Below are 22,457 nucleotides of genomic sequence, written 5' to 3'. Positions count from 1 at the left end.
TCCCTTATGGTTTCTTCAAGAAGTTTTATCGTTTTGGGTGTGAGTCTAGGTCTTTAATCCACTTTGAGTTAATTTTTGTGTATGCTGTAAGATAAGGGTCCATTTGCACTCTTGTGAATGTGGATATCCGGTTTTCCCAGCACCATTTGTTGAAGAGACTGTTCTTTCCTCATTGCGTGGTCTCAGCACTCTTGTTGAAGACCCTTTGACCATACTCGGGAGAGTGTGTTTCTAGGCCTGTACTCTGTTCCGTGGTCTCTAGCTCTGTCTTTTGACAATGCCACACTGTTTTGATTATTGTGTCTTTGTGCTGTGTCTTGAAATCAGGAAGTATGAGAACTTTGTTCTTCTTTTTCAAAATTGATTTGACCATATGGAATCTGTTGAGATTCCTGATCAACTTAAACTCTTTTCTATTAAAGCAAAACAAAACAAAACAAAACATTCATCTCAGATACCACCATGTCTTATCCCTTTTCTTCAGAATCAAGTTTCTCAAAAGAATTTCTGTTTAAAGTCTCCATTTCTCTATTGCTCACTCAGCATTTAACCAACTTCAGCCATACTTTTCTCCTGATTACACTGAAAACCTTTTACACTGAGGTTACAAAAAACCCTCTGTTATCACTAAATCCAATTTAGTGACTTTTTTTTTTTAAGGCATAATCTTAAATACACAAGGGGATTCAATACTACCTGCCACACCAGTTTTCCTGAAATACTTTTTTGTATTAATTCTCCATGCGCTTTTCTAATATTCTTCCTACCTCTCCAGCATTCTTCTCTGTGTTCTTTTCAGGCCTGTGCTTCTTTCTCCTGCCCTTGAATGTCCTCTCCTCTTTACTCTGAACTCCTGGCATATCCAACTTATATTTATAGCTTCAGTGCCTCTTCTCTCTAGAGCTCAGGCCTTGCCCCTGTGCTCCACAGTCATTAATCCAGTTACCTACTTGATATCTCTCCTTTGGTGCCTCAAAGATGTTTCCAACACAGTATCTCTAAAATGAAATTCAGAGCCCTCTTCCTGTTCCTCTTCTACCACTTCAATCTCAGTAAACAGCCTGTCTTCCATTTATTTATAGAAACCTGGAAGCCACCTGTTTGTCCTTGAAATTAACTTCTTCTTTACCCATCTCCCCTTCCTCCCCTTGCCACATATTCAACTAATCTCTGATTCTAGTGGGTTTTATCTCCTAAGTCACTCTCCTCCACAAGAGGGTCTCTATCCTTTCCCTCATAACTCTACCCACCTCTCTCCCTTTCCCTCTTGACTACTTCGGCATGTCTTCATCTTCACTGTTCTACCTGCTCCCACCAGTCTGTCCTCCACCCTGTAGCCAAAATGATTTTTTAAAAGCAAATCTGTTACTTCCCAGCTTCAAACCCTTCTGTAACTCTGGAGGATAGATAGAAACTGGAAACTGGTGAACTAGGGCAGGGTAGGGGAGAAGAGGTAGGAGGGATACAAAGGTGGGAAATTGTATACCTCTGTATAATTTGTTGTCATTTTCTTTTGGAACTACAAGGATGTGTTACCTCTTCCAAAAATTAAATCAGTAAATTCAGTTTAAAAAATTATAGCATGACACTGTTCTTAAAGGCTAAACTGAACTGGTCCCAACCTACCTATCTTTTTAATTGCATCTATTAGCAAATTCTTTTCTAATTTCAGTGCCACAGCCGTACCAGGCTTCTGTCCGTTGCTTATGCTCTGTAGGCTTTCTATTGCTTTGAGGCCCTTGCACAAACTGTTCTTAGCTCTGCCTTGAATGCCCTTTGCTCCTCCTTTCACGGAGGTAACACATTCTTATCCTTAGGTCTCTGACACTGAGTTACTACGTTCTCAGGAAGCCTTCCCTGATGAGCTCTATTCCCTATTATGTGCTGTTATACCACGGACTCCCTGATACTCACTGCACTTTTACACTTACTGTGTGACCATCTAATTACTATCTGCCTCATCAATTTGAATGCAAGTTCCATTGTAGTAACAATTTAACAATACTAATCCTAAAAAAATCTTGCTATCCTTAAAGCTACCATAATATCCTATTGTACATTAAGTGTGAGTGTGTGTGTGTATGTGTGTGTTTAAATTTACTTACTAAGTACTATTATCAGTCCCAAGAAGAGACTGTCATATATATAATGTTTCCAAGCTTACTTTGGAATATCTTCAAAGATCACTATTTTGTGGAGGAAGCTTTGGGAAATACTCTTTTACATTTATACTGTATTAGTATATACTGTGGGGAAGGAGAAGTGGAAGGTGTCAAGGGCATCTGTTGAGTGTTGTCCTGGCAAAAAGAGGGTGGACAAGGAGTTATATTAAAAATGGTAGATCTGAGAGAAATTGAAGGAGTATTGGCACAATTTACCTGTGAATTTGAAATCTGCTGGGTAAAGGTGAAAATTAAAAATAGTATTCTCAAACCAAAGGAATTTTACAAGAATTTAGTGGTGATCTTTATTCCCACTTTTAAGGGTTTAATTTTAAAATAATAAGATGATTCCTTAACATTGTTAAATGGCATGCAATACAAGCAGATAAAGATTCAGAGGACTACCCTCACCATGGTAAGCACAGTCAACAGTTGTTTATGTCCTTCCTCCATCATTTACAAATGCTCATATATATAAGTAGTACATAAATATATTTTATTTATTATATATATTATTTTCTGTAAATATTTTTCTGTAACTTCACAGAACAACATATAACATACCTATTAATGATCTACATCTCCCCTTCTTATTTTTAGTAGGTGCAGAGTAATCCATAGTTTGAATATACCATACTTTCCAATTGTTACTTATAATCTTTTTAGTGAATAAAGAAATTAGACATGGGTGAGCAATCTAATAAGACTATAATAAAAAAGTGTTTTATTTTTTAATAAATGAAAATGCAGAGGAGAGGGTCTTAGTTCAGTTTCCTACTTGATCCTTTTAGCTGTTGCTGCTGCTGCTGCTGCTGCTAAGTCGCTTCAGTCGTGTCCGACTCTGTGCAACCCCATAGACGGCAGCCCACCAGGCTCCCCCATCCCTGGGATTCTCCAGGCAAGAACACTGGAGTGGGTTGCCATTTCCTTCTCCAGTGCATGAAAGTGAAAAGTAAAAGTGAAGTCGCTCAGTCGTGTCCGACTCTTAGCGACCCCATGGACTGCAGCCTACCAGGCTTCTCAGAAACACATTTTATGACATAAAAACATAAAACTCTAAACTATTTGTGACCAGAATACTTGAAGATCTGCTTCTTTGTTTTTGAAACGTTTTTTAGAAAAATAACAACATATTAAAAAGTTAAAAAATTACAATTCAAATTTAAAAACAACTTTTTTGTCTAGAAGTTAAAGTTTATGCCTTCAACTCCCAATTTCACCTCTTCGGGGGACTTACTGAGACATTTTGGTCAAATTCTTTCTTGCGTTTTCTTGTGTTTACACAATTTCTTTATGCATGTGTATGCATATACCACACCTATTTTTTTCTAATAAAATGGAATGGTGCTATCCATGTAGGTCTGCAACTTTTAAAAAATTTCACCCTACTTCACTATATCACAGGCTAGGGCAAAAAATTTCTGATTAATTAAACCTGTCTATCTTTTATGTTATCTCCATTTATTTTCTTGTAGTAACAACATTCACAATAACCAAACTAAAAAGGGACTGATGTATCAACTGGCATGGTAATTTATTTACTTACAATATGAAATATATCTGGCATCATAGACTTTGCTCATTTGCTTGGGGCATTCCCACCTGATGGATGAATTACTCAAGAGACTAAATTATAGATAAGGCTGATTGGTGAGCCGAGGTGTTCTTACAGGATATTTCTATCAGGCTATGGCTAGAGCTCTGACTTGCCCTTGGGCTTTTTCTTTCCTGACAGCTGGCATTAGTCATCAGAGTCATAGCCCTGAATGGGGTTACAGATATTTGGTAAGGTTTCCTCCAGGCTCTGATCTGAACTATGCACTGCCCACTATTTCATTTAAGATCTCTGACCTGGTCCTCATTCATTACCTTTTCTTTCTGTGAGAAAAGTGTTGATTAGCCTTTGAGGATCTCCCAAATCATCTGTTTGTTGGAAGACAAGGAAAACACCTTTGCCTCCATAGAAATTCATTTACAAGCACTTTGTTCAGGTGAGCGTCCATGGATGTGGCTAACACATAGAGGTGTGACAACCACAGTGTCTCCAGATCAAAATGTCCCCTCGGGATCAAATGTCCCCTTGGGATCAAAATCACCTCCACTCGAGAACGACTGGTTTAGAGGAAAGTGGGTTTAGACTGAAGAAGGAGCTAAAGAGAAGAAAACCAGATAGGTACTACATGGAAATCACCTGACTGAAAGTAAAAGGATATTAGTTCCTAAGCAGTGGGGGAAAGAACACAGGATTTGTCCTATGTCTTGATCTCTATTTCTCCACAAATGATGAGACCTTTGATTAGGTGGCTCAGATGGTAAAGAATCTGCTTGCAGTGCAGGAGACCCAGGTTTGATCTATGGTAGGGAAGATCCCCTGGAGGAGGAAATGGATACCAACTCCAGTATTCTTGCTTGGAGAATTCCATGGATAGAGGAGCCTGGTGGGCTATAGTCCATGGGCTGCAAAGAACTGGACATGACTGAGTGATTAACACTTTCACTTTGGTTAGTTGCTTTACCCTCCTGATTGTGAATTAGTATGAGGATTAATGTTGTTAATACTGTTTTTTAATTTACATATTTACAATGTACCAGAGTTGTACTGACATTTTATATGAATTAGAGAGTGTGTATTAAAGTCCTCTGTAAACTGTAAAATTTTGTACAAAAGTAATGTGCTATCCTACTCACTTCTTACCACTGCTTTTATCCTTGAGATCTTTAAAACTATGGGCAAATACAAGATTTACCTTTGAACCATGTTCTTTTGTGAATTTCATAAAATATTATAAATATTTTCTCACTTTTATTGTATGTAATTATTTTATGTATGTGTGTATATGTATATATATAAGAGTTGGATTTAAAATTATGTTAGGGATTAAAGTGTAGCATTGCTCATTTTATGAGAATAAGTGACAAAAATGATATTTTGTAATTTGCAATAGATTTAGCAGGCAAATTTCCAGGAATGTATCTGTTCCCTATATTGCATAACATCACACAAATCTTTGGGAAGCCCCATTGTTAGCACCTCTCTATCCAGAAGAATACATGTTTCTTGTCCTTTTGTTTCTTGTGCTTTAGTCAGTTCCCTATAGTGAGTCAATTAAAATTTTTTTCTTATCCTTGTCTTAACTGCATTCACTTATGTCTCTCTACTTTAATGGATTAGTCAGGCATGATTTCTCTCTATGCAATAAATGTTTGCTGAATGAAGGAATAAATTACAGAAAACATGTTATCTCTCTTCCAGCAGGTTATCTGTTAAAATGATCAGTGACCCTACCCTTCATTATAGATTTCCTTAATGTAAAATGGTTTGCCTGTCTATAGTTCTGAATTTCTCCAGAAGTTATCCCATGGATTGGATAGGGGGTCAAGGTTGAGGGAGGCGTCAGGTACCATCCTGATACAAACTCACTGGGCCTCCTGAGGAGTGGTTTATAATACTTTAATAAGTATTTGCTTCAACCCTAGAATTTACTCCAATGGTCATACTAATTTGTTACCTCTTGGGATTGTAGTGTTTAGCACCTGTTGTCTCCCACATGTCACCTGATGATTTCATGGGATCAGTCTTGGCTACCTGTCCGTGACTTCACTCTCAAAGGGTGGATTAAACCTATAACCCAGGGTTGATTTTTAGTACTGATTCTGTATGCCTTTCTTTACTTTTCACTTCTCTCAGATATGACAATCATCACATGGATTTGGGAAGAGTTTCCGTAGCCAGTGAGAATACTGAATTCAGTTGAATTGTTTGTGATCACTATTATAAAAGAGCTCATTCACAGTTACTTACTGCACCGGTTCTTCTTCAGAGACTATGATGCATTGGTCAATACATGATGTATGATGTACTTCTCTTTATGGCTACTAAACTACCTCTTCTAGGAAGCAGTCATCTATCTTAACCAAAACCTCCACTTCTCTGAGATGAAATCTTCTGCTATATTCTACACACATTTTACCAATACTTGCCTAGATCATTCATCATCATATCCCTGTCTATATACTTGGCATATATAGGAGGCACTCACATATTTTTGATCCACTGAGTGAATGAAACTTGGATTCTTGTTTCTGCTTATGTTTTTGTTTTGCTTAATGATGTCAGCTGGTAAAAATTTCTTTCTTCTCCCAGTGCCATTTCACTTCTAATTAAGTATTCAAAATAAGATTAAGAGAAACCAATTTGAGGAATCATCTGAAGATCATGGGGATCATTTCCTAGTTTCTTAAAAAAAGACAGACCTCTCTGGTATGAGCTTATTTTAAAAACATGAGAAGGAAAAAGTTATGTAGACAATAGAAAGAAATAATGGTCAGAGCATAACTAGCAAGGAAGGTACTTCTGTCTGGAAGGGTATCAGGGGAAATGAAAGTTTCAGTTCCTATTTTGCCTTAGTCATCTTCTACACAGGGAATTACATTAAAATTGGCAGAGTTGCCAGTCCAGGTTTGATGCACAATACTGGATGCTTGGGGCTGGCGCACTGGGACAACCCAGAGGGATGGTATGGGGAGGGAGGAGGGAGGAGGGTTCAGGATGGGGAACATGTGTATACCTGTGGCGGATTCATGTTGATATATGGCAAAACCAATACAATATTGTAAAGTTAAAAAATAAAATATATAAAAAAAAATTGGCAGAGTTTTGGGAAATCCCATAGGCCCTCTTATTTATTCATTCTGTGGATCTCTTCTCAAGCTCAGATCTGCTCCAGAGGTATCTCCCTTTGCTTCTTTGTCTGCTCTTTTTTAATTTTTTGGACTGCTGGATTCTCTGATTCCTTGAAATTGGATATCTTGGTGCCCTTTTTCCTTCTTGTCCTGCCAAATCTTAAAATAGGCTTTTTCCATTTTGGAGGGCTTAAGAACTAACTTTTTGGGGAAACAGGGAGAGATACTTTCCTGTCTGGGCTAGCATATTCTTTTCCTGAGACTCATACTATTTTTTCCCCCTAATTCTGGTTATCGCCATTACCATATCCAGAAATATCTTTGGCACCAGTACTTGGAAACTTATGCTTCCCTATAGATTGTTTTTATAAAAATGTATTAATTAACTTATTAATTTGCTTATACCCTCTTATTCCAAAATCTGGTGTTAGGGCTACTTCTAGAACACATGACATTTGGAAATCAGAAATGATAGACATACCTTAATCCTAATAAGTACCCCAACTAGGTGTCAATAAGAGGGCTAACCTGATCTTATAACACATCTAAAGATTGAGATGTCCCAGAGCTCAGTTGTTAGGCCTCTTTCTCCTTTTTTTTTTTTTTTTTTCTTAAACAACAAATTTATTTTCTCACAGTTCTAGAAGTATGAAGTCCAAGACCAGGTTGCTGTGAGGGCTGGGCTCTGGTGAGACCTCTCTTCCTGATTCATAAACAACTGTCTTCTTCGTTGCCATTTGGCCTTTTCCTTATGTGTGCACATGGAAAGAGAGCCCGCTGGTGTGTCGTCTTCTTTGTAAGGACACCAGGTTAATTAGATTAGGTCTCCACCCTTATGACCTCTTCACTCTTTTTAGCTCAGCTGGTAAAGGATCCGCCTGCAATGCAGGAGACCCCGGTTCGATTCCTGGGTTGGGAAGATCCACTGGAGAAGGGGTAGGCTACCCGGTCCAGTATTCTTGGGCTTCTCTTGAGGCTCAGCTGGTAAAGAATCCAGCTGCAATGTGGGACGCCTCGGTTTGATCCCTGGGTTGGGAAGATCCCCTGGAGAAGGGAAAGGCTACCCACTCCAGTATTCTGGCCTGGAGAATTCTATGGACTGTATAGTCCATGGGGTTGCAAAGAGTTGGACACGACTGAGCGACTTTCACTATTCTGTTCCAAGACTTTAAACACTACCATACATTGTTGATGACTCCCAAATATAATCTCCAGCCCCCACTTCACCCTAGACTTCAGACTATTTGATATCTCTACTTATATGTCCATAGACACCTTAAACTTAACATGTCCACACCAAACTTTTGATTCTCCCAATCTAAATTTACCTCTCCTCAAGTGTTCCCCATCTCAGTAAACCAAGTTGCTCAGCCCAAAAACCTTTGAGTTTTTCTCTTGTCTTCTACATCCAATTCTTCAGCAAGCCCCACTTGCTCCCCTTTAAAATACGTCTCAAATATATCCATGTACTATTTCCTCTAGCATTGCCATTGAGTTCAAGCCATCATCATCTCTCACCCAGGCCACTGCAGTAGCCTCCTAATGGTCTCCCTGCTTCTACTTTTGCCCTGATCCTTCCTTAAAATATAAATTATAATTCACTGCTGCTTAAAACCCTATGGCTTTTCCTCAACAAGGTCCCCTGACTACCTTGCTGACTCCATCCTCTGACATCCCTCTCACTCACTCCTCACCCTTCAAGGCACACTGGCCTACCTTTTGTCAGTTTTCCCAGGCACATTCTGACCTCACGAGTTTTTGCATTTACCATTCTAAGCCTCAAATTCCCTATCTTCAAGTAATCATATGACTTGTTCTTTCACTTCATTTGGATCTGTACTCAAATGTTGTCTCCTGAAGGAGACCTTTTTACTTCTTCATTAGTTATCTGTTTAAAGCAGCTTCTAGTTACTGGCAGTATTCAAGCATGGCTGGATCCTTGAAGGATGCCTGCAGAGATGCTAAAGAAGGAACTTCCATGTCATGTGGGAGTGGAAAATGAGACCAGATTTCCTTAATAACTTAAGGAATAAGTTATTATTAATAACTGGAAATTATTTAATCTTATCATGAATTAATTATAATTCTTTCTCTAAGCATTTAGTTAGCACCTCCTATGTGTCTGACATTGTTCTAGGCACTAGATAAGATAGAAAGATATAAAGAGATATATCTTTAAGATATAGCTTAAAAATATAAAGAGATATATCTTTAAGATATAGCTTAAAGATATAAAGAGATATATCTTTAAGATATAAAGATAAAAGTGGCCTAGCTAGTATCCATTAGGAACTAATAGTAGATAATGAAGAAAAGAGTTGCTTAAGAGTATGGGTGTAAAATTGTAGTAGATAAAAATAAATAGAAAAGGACAAATTTTAGAGGTGCTCTGAATAAATGGCAACCCACTCCAGTATTCTTGCCTGGAAAACCCCATGGATGGAGGAGCCCGGTAGGCTACAGTCCATGGAGTCTCAAAGAGTCGGACATGACTGAACAGCTTCACTTTTCTGAATAAATGAGGAAGAGACTGAATAAATGAGAGGAGGAAAAACTATTATAAGGGGGAGAACTAGATATGAAAGATGACCCTAAAATTGCCTGCTTGAGAAGGGAGAATGTAGGGGTAAAGACCACATGTTATATTGTTATGGGGGTAATCCCTAAAAGGAAAATATCAGTGTTAGTCATCAAGTATATGGCGTGGCTGGATGTAATTCATAATTCAGTAGAGATTAATTAATTTATGAAGTAGTTTGAAATTCTTGGAACAAACGTGCCTTCACCTTCTCTTATTAGTCTCCCATACCAATACAGTTAAGTTCTCCTTTCCCCTGCCTTCTGGCCCCTTTGGGGTAAATTAACGTGAAACTGACAGTTCCTTTAATCACATGATGAGTTTGAGTGAACTCTGGGAGTTGGTGATGGACAGGGAGGCCTGGCGTGCTGTGATTCATGGGGTCACAAAGAGTTGGACACGACTGAGCGACTGAACTGAACTGAACTTAATCACATGGGGCCCTTCAGTTTCTTTTCTGGTTCATATGCCTGGAATCTGTTAGACAGTAGGGAATAGTTGTCTTTTTTAAATATAATAATCACCTGGTCCCTCATGCTGCTCATTGTTCACACATGTCCCAGTATGTCTTGTCACAGAATCATGCTCTCTAGCTGGGACATGATGCCTAGGTAGGTGGGGAATTCCCCTGTTTTGTTTAAAATCATAGTTGTCTTTGGATTTGGCTAGCATGTTTGTGATTAGTTTACTGACAATTGGTTTTTTTTTCTTATACCATATGCTATTACATGATTCATCTGCTTTGAGTCTGTTGCCTTGAAGGTGAAACAATTTCTTCCAATGTTGATATTTCATAATCTCATAGATAACAAGCATACACATATGCATAGTCCTTTCAGAAGTTTTAAACATTTGGAGATGAATGAATTATACTGCCACAAATGAAAAGGAGCAGTATAAAACCATAATGGTGATATCCAGACATCTTTTGTTGGGTGGTTGGGTGAACAGTAATATTAATAAAGCCTGTGTACTTTACTGTGTTTATCTCTCCTTGAGAAGTTATTTCTGGTGTGTGGTACTTATTTATGAATTTTAACGTTTAACATTGTGCTTTAATTGCCTTGGATTTACATGTATTTTAATATTTTAGACATGATCTTTATTTCAAGGAGTTTAAATTCCAGATACATCATAATACTTGGTGTTAACATTGTAATGATGATTGCTGTTTACTATGTAGCAATCCCTATTCAAATGTTAAGAAATCTTCTTTTAATTACTAATATAAATAGTAATCTTTGAAAACATTTCAGTAAGACACATCACATCTCTGAATGCAGCACAAGGAAGTTTTTTCATAAACATGGTTATTTTCCAAGTAATTGAAAGGTTACACTTCTAATAAACATGGACTAAATTCGGTTTCTTCATATAGCACTGATCAGTGCACTTACTGTGTTCCACCATTTAACCACCTGTATTTTTTTACTCATAATGTCAGTGATTGTTTTTCAAAGAACTCTTTATAATTCCACGGTATAGATATACATGTACGTATCTGTATAAGTTGTACATTTGGGGAGAAATTTTTAAAAGATTCTGATTCTTGGTATATCTGCCTCCCCCTCTCTCTCTTTACCTGTTTTTAGCTCCTCTTTGGTTCAGGTGTGCTGGTGTCCCTAAGCCTTTCTGGGCCGCAGCTGGAGAAGGTGGTGATTGACAGAAGCCTGGTGGGGAAGCTCATCTCAGACACCATCAGTGATGGTAATTACCCCCATGTGCAAATCAATTGCCTGCATTAACAGTGGGCAGGAGAAATAGTGTGTCAACAGGTAGACTAATTATTACCACTAGGGACTTGAAAACACAAGTAATTGCTTGTAATAGCATAGTTACAACCCCTGGGACCAATACAAGTTTTAACTAATATTTAATGTCAAAGTTTTTGTCAGTTGTTAGTATTCTTGAGTATTTTTTACTGTTTCCTTAAAAAAGTGAACATATTTTCGAAAGAGGTGGGTGTTTTGTTTGGTGTGTTGACATTTCAAATATTTTTCACTTTCACATGAATTTTGAATAAATAACCCCAATTTGTCAGCACAGCCACCTAGTACAAAAACAAAAACAAAATCTGTTCTTTGGCTCTTAGGACATTCTTTGTTACCAAAGTCTATGAATACTAACTTCTGAGAGAGTTTGAGCAGTATTTCTAAAAATAAAAAATCAATGCCAAAAATACCAGATAAATCTGAATCCTGTAAAGTGATATCACAGTTAGTATATAATTGCTACAAAGCACATAAAGACTTTAAGCCAATTATTGAAAAGGTAGCATACTGACATTTATTAATCCTTAAAAGGCTCTTCGCTGTACCAGCCTACCTATATAATTTAATTAAAACAACTGTTCCTTGTAAGATATAGTTATTTCTGTTTTATAGATAAGGAAATTGAAGCTGAGATACTGATGAACATGCCCACCAATGAGATACTGAGGAACAGCCCCAAAATGACTGAGCTGAAATTTGAACCCATTTTCTTTGCACTATAGTGTGCTGACTCCTAAAGTTTTAAGACTGCACTTTAATTCAAGGTGAAAAAAAAGGTCTAAGAAACAAATTGCATGTATGGCAAAACCAATACAATATTGTAAAGTAGTTAGCCTCCAATTAAATAAATTAAAAGAAACAGATTGCATTATCATTAGAGATTGAAAATTTTCCATATCTTAAATTGAATAATCAAAGGAAAGTGTGGTCTAGTGGAAAGGACAGAGGTAAGATTATAGAAACCCTTCTGCTGTGTGTGCTCACTAGTATCTCTGAATAATGCAGACACAATTTCTTAGAGAAAAGCACTCTGCAGTGTGGCTATCAGTAGTAGTATTCCTGATAATGATAAGCTGGGGATAGGGTTATGAGTATGCCATTCTTCTTCCTTGTAGGATCATGATGCTAAGGAAGTGTTCCTGTGGAAGAGGTTCCATTTTTACATGTCTAATAATTGACCCCTTCATTGATTCTGCAAATAAAATAGTGGCTGTGATGATTTTGTCATTTTGGTGGTCCTCCATTAGAATTAAAAGGAGACCTCCAAAAGTGTTCATGTTGCTGAGATATCTTTTTTCACTTGTTTCTTTAAACCACAAATAATACATACATTCTCATGAGTAAATGATAACAATGTGATTTCTTGGCAGTTCTCCAGATTCTCCTGTAATTGTGTCGATCTACTGTGGTTACTGCTTGCACAGCCAGGGATATGGAAGTAAAAAAAAATATATAAAACATTCAATAACTTCTTTTTGCTGGGAACAATGTAAAACATTTCTCAAATTCCTACTACATGTTTTTATCAGTAATTTTTATAACATTAATGGCTCTTTATGTAACCCAAATTAATGCAAATTAATTAACTGTGTGCTTTAGAAATATAGCTGTAGAAATGTTTTTGCTAATCTTCATTATCACATATTACTTTATATAATATATTGGGTATAATATGTTTTAGTTCATTCAGCTAGTATACTTTCAGAAAGTTCATTGATGAAAATTTTTTTAAAAAATTGGTGGAGAACACTGATCTGTATCCTCTAATAAATCCAATTTATTCTCAGATGGTTTGTATCATATAAATACAGGATTAAAGGCTAAGTACAAATAAGTGTTTTTATCTTTACGTTCAGATATGAAACAGTGTTTTATGCTTTTCCTACCTTTATTCCAAATACATCTCATTTGTAGGTTGTCCCCAAATATCAGTGTATATTGAAATGGTCTCATGGAAAGGAAAAATATCAAATCCATGCATGATTAGATTGATTATTGTTGTTTCTTTCTAATATCTTTATTATCATTGGGAAATGTCCACAATGATATTTAGGAGACTTCAGTTATTTCAATTAATATTCATTTATCTTCTGAAAATAGTTTTTTGTAACATTTCAGTAGAAGAAACTATTAATTTGTTATTATTTTATTCTAACTTAGTACTTGATAGTATTGTCAAATCTTTTTTTTTTTTAAGCTCTTCTCACAGACGGCTTCATCATCTTATCATTTTTGGCACAAAACAAACTATGTTTTATTCAGTTTTCCAAGAAGATGAGCTCTCCTGATATAAACAAAAGACTGGAAAAGCTCTCAGCCTTGGATTATAAGGTAGAGATTTGAATGTATATGGTCATATTGTTAATTATTAAGGTATGCTAGAGTATTGCTTGAGTTGATGTTATGCTCTTTTTTCTTAAATGATTATGGATTTCAAAAAAACCAGAGTTATTCATAGTATAGGATTAAGCTTGATCAACTAGAAACAGTGGCCATCCAAAGTTTTCTTTTTTTACTCTCATCATGGGGGTCTAACAGTGGCATGCTTGGAGCAGTTTACATCATACTTACGGACATCAGAAAGATAATAGAGGCAAGTTACACATTTGAAAATGGTTTTCTTGCTGGCAGTAGTATGTATGCCATTCTCATTTTTCCCTAAGACCCCGTATCACTATTCTAGGCAAGGGTAGCTGCTCTCGCTTCCATTTCACAAGAAAGAAGACAACACTTTCAAAGGTTAATAGAAAAGTGTAATAAACAAGGAGTGGGAAGATCCCCCTTCTCCCAACATCAGCTATAACTGTGGAGAAAAATGCAAAAAGAAATCTCCTTCATGTGTTAGTCTCTTTCCCTTCAGTAACTCCAGGTAATTTGTTTCCTTGTATCAGGGACTTTACATCTGTTAAGGCAGGATTTTTATTTTAAATGATGTGTTTAATTTAAGTTTTGCCACATTACATTTTAACTGCTTGGAAGGCATACTCTCTGCTAGAATGAGTATCTCATACATTTTCCAGGCTGTTTCAGTTCAAGGCCTCTTTTCAGCAGTGACTTGTGTTTGCAAGATTGATCCAGCCTCTGTGACGTGGATTTGAGACAGTTCACTGTTCACTGGGAACAAGACTGATATACAGCTTCCTTAAAAAAGATGCACACTTAGACTGTACCAGGAGTATCTATAACAAGGGCAAAGATTCTTAAAAGCTAGCTTTGTGGCCTGAAACTGTGTGTGTGCGTGTGTGTTTGAAAAGTCTAATAGTATTTGACCTAACCTTTTGCCCTTTTGGGTTCTTTTGGGTTATTTCTTATTGTGACTGAGTTAGTAGTGGTGTGGGGGGATTTAATTTTATTTATCAGAAAAATCTACTCTTATAAAAAAGATTTTTAACATGGGATAAAATACATTAACTTTTTCATCATGGTAATAAACTATAATTTGGTTTTGTTTGCAAGCCTTGTATAGCTTCTATAACACTTTGTATAATATTGATTCTTTTAAACTGAAAATCTGTAGTACTCATATATTTTGTCTAGTAAAAAAAGGTTTAACATTCCTAATGGAATACTATTTTCCAGAATGGCTAGCTTTCCTTGAAATGTTGTTAATTTACTAATACTGGTCTTTAAAATGCACCAGTATGCATTAATTTTAATGCATTAACTATTAAAGTAACTGTTTTTAATGTATTTATATAAAATTTTGTATGCCTACTTTCTTCATCTTAAGTGTGGTGGGTAGTTTGGCAGTCTTCTCAGCTTAAGGATAGTAGCTCCCCATTAATGAGAGCAGAGAGAAACTGTTAGGATGTCATCTTTTCTAATGAAAAGATGTGAAAAATAGACTGAGTATATGGGCCCTACACCTTGAGTAGGGAGTTAAGTATTTGTTCATTCTGTCATTAGATATGAGAAATTAAAAACATGAGCACTCCATGTCATTTCTTTACATTAGAGAAGAAGTAGCCTGCTTTCCTCTGGAAACCATGGATTTCATTTTCTAGTTCAATATTTTAAATATAGGTATTTAATATTTGATAAAAACTGCCATTTATCTATTGGAAGGACATTTTAAGAAACTTGTTCATTTCACTTGCCCTCTTGACCATTGTGATAGAATAGTAAACCATTAATACTCGAAACAAACATTAAATTTCAGATAACATACATGATTTACATTATGTGAGGATTGAAAGTGGCAGCCTCTTGTTTTAACTCTGTTTTCTTATATAGAAGTTCTTAAGTAACATGTGTAAGTGCCAGGTAGGGTGTCAAAATAATGTTTGTGTATTTTTAAGGACTTAGCAATTTCATTGTGATATTTCCTTCAAATAAGAAGATAGCTGGTTAAAATAGTGATATTGAGAACTTAAATGTAAGAATTTGCACTTTAGAGCGTATAGTAATTTGTGTTGTCTGTCATTGCCCATTTGGATTTTAAAACAAGGAAATAGTGTAGAGTATTACAATCCTGCTCTTCTTTACAGCTATATCATAATTTAGTTCTTTCAGACTGAAACAGTTTTGGCAGAGAAAAATGGAAATATCATGAAATTATTCACCTTTAGCAAGTTTTCCTGTCTACATTTTAAAAATCCAATTCATTTAACAGTGAAAGGACAGTGCAAGGAGTTAAATGTTTACCATGAGAGAACAACACTGGTAATTACTTTGATTTCAGTTCCTTTTGATGTGCATTCAGAGGATGAAGAGGTCAATAATATTATGGCCATGCAAATAGAAAAGGGTTCCTTTTGACCATATTAAAAAAAAATAGCAGAGGATTATTAAAGCATTAACCTTGATTTTAATGGCCTTGGTTGAGTGGTGAGATCACAATTTGGATGAGCCTGATTATTTACTAAATACAATACATAAATGCAACGGGTTCTTAACACCCATTGCACTCTGGCATTATCGCATTACTGCCATCCTTTGTTGCCTTGCAGACAGGAATATGAAAGCAATCTGTCATGTAGTGAGACTGGCTCCAGAAGCATTTCTCTGATAAGAAGACCCCCTGCCCTTTGCTAGTGTCTGGTCCAGTAGGCTTAGCCATGCGCTTAATCCCCAGAAAGTGGTTCGATTATTGCTGACCAGCAATGGCAAGATAGTTTGGTTTTTTTTTTTTTTTGCTTCCAAGCTATCAACCTTCCATTAATTCCTTAAGCAGAAATACGGTGCAATCTATATTTCCTTGGCATGTGTCACCCAGATGGTGCCGTGCTTATGTTTTCAAATAACCATGTTCCAAAATAACATAGTTTGAATAATAAATTCTACAAATCCGTCCTAAGAAAGAAAAGCATAATTCTCAGAAGCTGCATAAACTTTTACGCATGATGCTGTGGCTTATCCCTTTATGCAGAATTTTTGTATATATGTCTTTAAAGCGATATTTGCCTCAAGTTGTTTTTCCTTTTGTTGTTGTCAGTCATTGTTAACATGTTATGTCTTAAACAGTAGTCCGACACTGTTGGTCAGCAATACTGAACCTGTCAGTTAATATAGCTGGTCTTAAAGCCTATGTGTGGGTTGATGCTGTCAAGCAACCATGACTGTACATTTTGGTATTGATTGGGATTGCTGTGGCCAATTCCTCCCCAACTCACATTTTTCCTTTTCCTTTCCTCTGCTAAAAATGGGGAGAATTTTGAACATATGTCTTTTTTATGTATGTGTCAAAAGAATTTGGTAAATTCTGACACCTCCTTAAGCACATGTTTAACATGCATATTTACTTGCATTTATCTACATTTACAGATGCTTTAATTTTTGTAATACTTTGAGGATTTTGCCTTTTAAAAATGATCCTTGTCTTTTTTTTTTTTTTAAAACCATTAGATTTCCTATTATGAAATCCCAGGCCCAGGAAATAGGACAACACAGCGTCATCTAGCTATCAATTGTGTTCAAGATAGAGTTGTTTGCTGGTGGCCACTGGTCAGTGATGATGCTTGGCCTTGGACCCCCATTTCTTCTGAGAAGGATAGAGCCAATCTGCTGCTCCTGAGTTATGCTCAAGGAAAGCTGGAGGTAAATCTAAAGTAAATATATACATTTTGTTGAAGAGAAACTAAAATAGGGTTATTAGTTTTCTATTCTGAAATAAGTGTGAATGCTTTTTAAAATCTATAATTTGTTTTCCAAATATTCAACAAAAGTAATTACATATGAAATGGGATCCTTGAAAGTATCACATCTGGAGGATCCACTGACAGTTTCAGGACTCGCCCGAATACCATAGTGATTAATAGCACAAGCTTCTGGGTTCAAATCCTAGCTCTGCCACTACCTACCTCTCTGTCCTTGAGCAGATTACTAACCTCCATGTGCTGTGGTTTCATTATTTGAAAAACAGAGTGAATGAAAATATCCAAGTTAATAGATGCATTTAGAGCAATAATGATGTAATACTATTATTACATGTATTAATTAATAATCTCAATTACTATTGTGATTCTTGTCATTATTAGTGCTGTCATTACTGTTTGCTCATGATTTCATGCCTTTCAAAGCTGTGTTATTAACCACCTTCTTTAAACATCAGTTAGTCAGTCAGCAAACAGTAGTCAGATGCCTGTTTTCTATAAGACTCTGTGGTGCCAAACCATGGCTTGGGGCAAGGATTTGTAAGGAGGGCCTTAGAGGAGCAGCCTTCTCAATCTAGTGTCCTGCCTGGGACACAAACACCAAAAGTATTAATCTAGGAAGTGTATATGAGATCTCACCCTGTCTATTTCTGAAAATGTTCCGTCATCATTCATTATCATGAACCTGTGGATATTTTCATCTTGTATCAGTACTTTGAGTCTGAAATTCTGTTTTCTTAATGTAACTTTAAATTGAAAAAACAACCTCCTCAACGTGGTTTTTCAGTGGGTAAAATGGTATGTTTTGTCTAGGTAAAATTGTATGTTCCTGTATTTTCTCTAAATCCATTATCTTTTAGACTTTAAGAAGTATTTTTCAGAATTAGTATTCTGAGATAATGAACAAGTACAAGTTTTCCCTATCCCCCACTTACCTCTTCTGACTTTATAAACTTACAGGCTATCTCTTAAGGCTGAAGAGCCCTTTTTAATTAATTTACCTTTTTCTGGAACTTTTCCAATTTTGTTGTAGTAACTAAGACACTTTTAATGCTCCACGTATGGATTTTGTAAGGATAAAGAAGTGCTTTATTCCTATTCACTTCCTGTTTGTGCCTACCATCATATTGATCTTGGATCTAGAAGCTAACTGAATAAAAGACCTAATCAAAATGACTTCATGTAATAAAGCCAACTAGAATTCTTTTAAATGTTCTGTCTTACAATAAAAGTAAAAAAAAAAAAAATAGCATAAATCAACCTTTAGTTTTACAGTACACAAATTACCTTTATTGAAATGAACTTATTACCTGAAATTAGGACTGTTTGAAAAGGGTATATACATATGGTCCACATACTTAATCTCCCCGTGTCTAGTTTATGGACTTTGTGGTTCGATAAACTTCAGTTTGCCTATTGGTTGGGCCATATACTATGTGACTTGAATGAAGTTTACTCCTGTAAGGTTCAGCCTGCTTTTAACTAATGATACAGTCTTTGGTCTTGGGTAGATCACCTACCCTGACTGTAGTTTTCTAATTTTTAAAATGATGGATTTAAACCATATGGGTCCCAGGCAGCTCAAAAAAAAAAAAGTGCTCATCTGAATTCTGAAGCACAGGTCTGATTTTGCCATTGCCTGTTCAAATGCCTTCATTAGATTTTCAGCTAAACTTAGCTTCCGCACTGAAAAGCACTCCCCTGCCCCGACTGGTTGTGACCTACTGTTCCAGTGTTATTTCTTTATACAAATCAATATTCTAGCCAAATGATGTACTCACTGCTTCTTTCTCACCTTCTGCCTGTACAAATTTGAAGTAGGAAATGGCAACCCATTCCAGTATTCTTGCCTGGAAAATTCCATGGACAAAAGAGTCTGGCAGGCTATAGTCCATGGGGTTGCAAAGAGTCAGATGCAACTGAGCATGCAAGCAGTGCACACCTGTACAGATTACAGGTATTTCTACCTGAAATGCCCTTCCTGGGCTTCCTGGGTAGCTCAGCTGGTAGAGAATCCCCCTGCAATACAGGAGACCCTGGTTCAATCCCTGGGTCGGGAAGTTCCCCTGAAGAAGGGATAGGCTACTCACTCCAATATTCTTGGGCTTCCTTGATGGCTCAGAAAGTAAAGAATCCTCCTGCAATACAGGAGACCTGGGTTTGATCCTTGGGTTGGGAAGGTCCCCTGGAGGGAGGACATGGCAACCCACTCCAGAATTGGGGCTTCCCTAGTGGCTCAGACAGTAAAGAACCAGTCTGCCACGCAGGAGACCTGGGTTCAATCACTGAGTCAGGCAGATCCCCTGGAGAAGGGAATGGCAACACACTCCAGAATTCTTGCCTGGAGAATTCCATGGGTAGAGAAGCCTGGTGGGCTACAGTCCATGGAGTTGCAAAGAAATGGACACGATGGAGCAACTAACACTTTCACTCTCTCTCTCTTCACATCATTCATCAGCTGTTAAGCATGAGCATGGAGTAGCTGTTGTTTAGTCCCTAAGTCCTGTACTACTCTTTTGCAGCCCCATGGACTATAGCTCACCAGGCTCCTCTGTCCATGGGATCTCCCAGGTAGGAATACTGGAGTGGGTTGCCATTTCTTCCTCCAGGGGATCTTCCTATTGCAGGGATCAAACCCATGTCTCCTGCACTGTCAGGTGAATTATTTACCACTGAGTGACCTGGGAAGCCCTGACCATGGAGTAGCACTGTATTTCATGCCAGAGAATATGAATACAAAGCTTTCCCTGCCTGCAAGGATCTTAGTGTCTACCAGTGAGAGACAAATATGAAAACACATGTGTACACTAAAGTGTTAAAGTACTGTGGATAGAGCATATGTTAGCAGTACAGGAGACAGTGGGAAATGATTGTTTTTACCTAGAGAGAGAATAAGGGGGGAACTTTCAAAGAAGATTTACAACTTGCTCAAGGTTGATACAGAGAAGGCAATGGCACCCCACTCCAGTACTCTTGCCTGGAAAATCGCATGGACGGAGGAGCCTGGTAGGCTGCAGTCCATGGGGTCGCTAGGAGTCGGACAGGACTGAGTGACTTCACTTTCACTTTTCACTTTCATGCATTGGAGAAGGAAATGGCAATCCACTCCAGTAGTTCTTGCCTGGAGAATCCCAGGGACGGGGGAGCCTGGTGGGCTGCCATCTTTGGGGTCGCACAGAGTCGGACGCAACTGAAGCGATTTAGCGGCCACAGCAGCGGCAGCAAGGTTGGTACACAATTTTACTTTTTTTTAGTTACCATCCTAAGTTTCATATCAAAATTGTACTAGCCTTGTGGAGTGATTTGACAAGCTTTTCTCTTTTCTCCTCTGTGAAACAGTACCAAAAGAAATCATATAATACTTGAATGTTTGGTAAAACACATAAAAGCGTCTGGGTGTGCTGTCTTTCAAGGAAGATAGATTTATTTTTTATCACTGATTCCATTTTTCAACGGTTGTTTTTCAGGAATTCTGTTTTTTCCTTGAGTCATTTTCCTTATTTTGTGTTTTTGGAAAATTATCCATCTTGTTTAAGTATTTGAATAGATTTTCATTAAGTTTTATATGATATTTGTACCTGATTTTTACTTATCACCACTGACTGCATATATTTATCTTAATATATTAAGATATATAATAATTTTTTTTGTCAAGTAGCTTCTGTCTTAGATTTGGTCCTTTCAATCTATCAAAATTAAATTGTTGGAAAAATTAATAAAGATTTTTTTTTCAGAACCTCATGTGAACTTCTATATGCAAAAAAATGAATGTCTTTTGGAATAATTGTCTGGGGAAATAATTGTTTCTTTCTGTGTGTATGAAGACAGTCTTTAACCATGAATTGTAGCATATTTTTTAGGAAAACATGAACTAAAACTACTAGTCTATAAAGGTAATATTCAGGCATATATCTTTAAATATTTTTCACTAGCAATCAATAGACTTCTTAACGCTAATCTTCAGAATAAGAGATACAATATACTCTTAAACCCTAAAAGTCAGACTACAAAAGTAGCTACTTTATAAAGAAGCAATTTAATCTTTGTATCTATTAAATGACAGAATTTTAAACAATCATTTCTCATCCAAGTTCAATCAGAAAAGACAATAAGCTTTTATTTGGACTGTGGCAAGATCCTAGAGTAGTGGTTCCTAGCCTTGGCAACACATTACAGTCACCTACAGAGCTTTTACAAAGGGACCCACCGAGACCAGTTACATCAGAGTCTCCAGAGGGGAGGTGACATCAGTACTCTTTTACAGGTTTCCTAGGTAATCCTCATGTGCATCCAAGTTAGAACCACTGCTTTACAACAAACTAAAAAAATTGTTTAAAGCCATCTCTTTTGCATAACAGACCATGGAAAGGATAAAGCCCACATACTGAACCAAATGAGTGTTCTAATAGTAGACTCTAAGTAGAAAATTGGCTTACCAAGCAGCTGGAAAAAAAAAACAAAGGAAACATAGAAATAAGCTCTCTGTGACTAAATTATCTGTCTTTCAAAGGAGGAACATTTTTAAATTTATTTTATGGATATTAGAAAACTGCAGGTCTAATTGCATACCACAGAGCTCTAAACAACAGTACATATCTTAATTAGAAACAGAACAAGAGAGATTTTTGTTGTCTAGGAAAAAAAATTGTTTTGAAAAATATACAATAAATAGGATGAAGAAAAACATTTTTATCTATAAAATTCATTTAAAAATAGCTTTCTGTGGTTTTTGTGTTTACTATCATACACAAGGTAGTCCTTTTTATTTAATACAGGACTTCCCTGTAGCTCAAACATAAACAAACTGCCTGCAATGCAGGAGACCAGGGTTTGATCCCTGGGTTGGGAAGATCCCCTGGAGAAGGGAATGGGAATCCACTCCAGTATTCTTGCTTGGAGAATTCTATGGACAGAGAAGCCTGGCAGGCTACTCTAAGAGTTGGACATGACTGAGTGACTAACACACACATGCTTAAGATCCCCTGGAGTAGGAAATGGCAACCCATCCTAGTATTCTTGCCTGGAAAGTTCTATGGACAGAGGAACCCAACAGGCTGCAGTCCATGGCGTTGAAAAGAGTTGGACATGATTGAGTGGCTGAGCACACTCTTTATATTTACTTTTGAAAAAAGTAATTACTATCATCCTAGAAATATTTAATTCATTAGCT

The 22,457-nt window shown here is 36.9% G+C and overlaps 1 protein-coding gene across 7 annotated transcripts in view; it reads left to right on the top strand.

Moving 5' to 3' along the window:
• WDPCP (WD repeat containing planar cell polarity effector) overlaps positions 1-22,457 on the top strand; it is a 298,437-nt gene that overhangs the window by 128,682 nt on the left and 147,298 nt on the right. For all 7 annotated transcript variants that reach the window (XR_011569297.1, XM_019970379.2, XM_070798864.1 and 4 more), the window contains exons 7-9: positions 11,016-11,130; positions 13,393-13,526; positions 17,040-17,231. Coding sequence is in view for 6 of the 7 variants with exons in the window: in XM_019970379.2 (XP_019825938.1) it covers positions 11,016-11,130; positions 13,393-13,526; positions 17,040-17,231 (441 nt within the window). In the remaining variant the exon portion in view is untranslated. The remainder of the gene's footprint in view (positions 1-11,015; positions 11,131-13,392; positions 13,527-17,039; positions 17,232-22,457) is intronic.

Source organism: Bos indicus, chromosome 11, assembly GCF_029378745.1.
Source record: "Bos indicus isolate NIAB-ARS_2022 breed Sahiwal x Tharparkar chromosome 11, NIAB-ARS_B.indTharparkar_mat_pri_1.0, whole genome shotgun sequence".
In the NCBI taxonomy this organism is placed as follows: Eukaryota; Metazoa; Chordata; class Mammalia; order Artiodactyla; family Bovidae; genus Bos; species Bos indicus.
The sequence above is the reverse complement of the archived record's forward strand: the minus strand, read 5'-3'. Positions and strand labels throughout refer to the sequence as shown.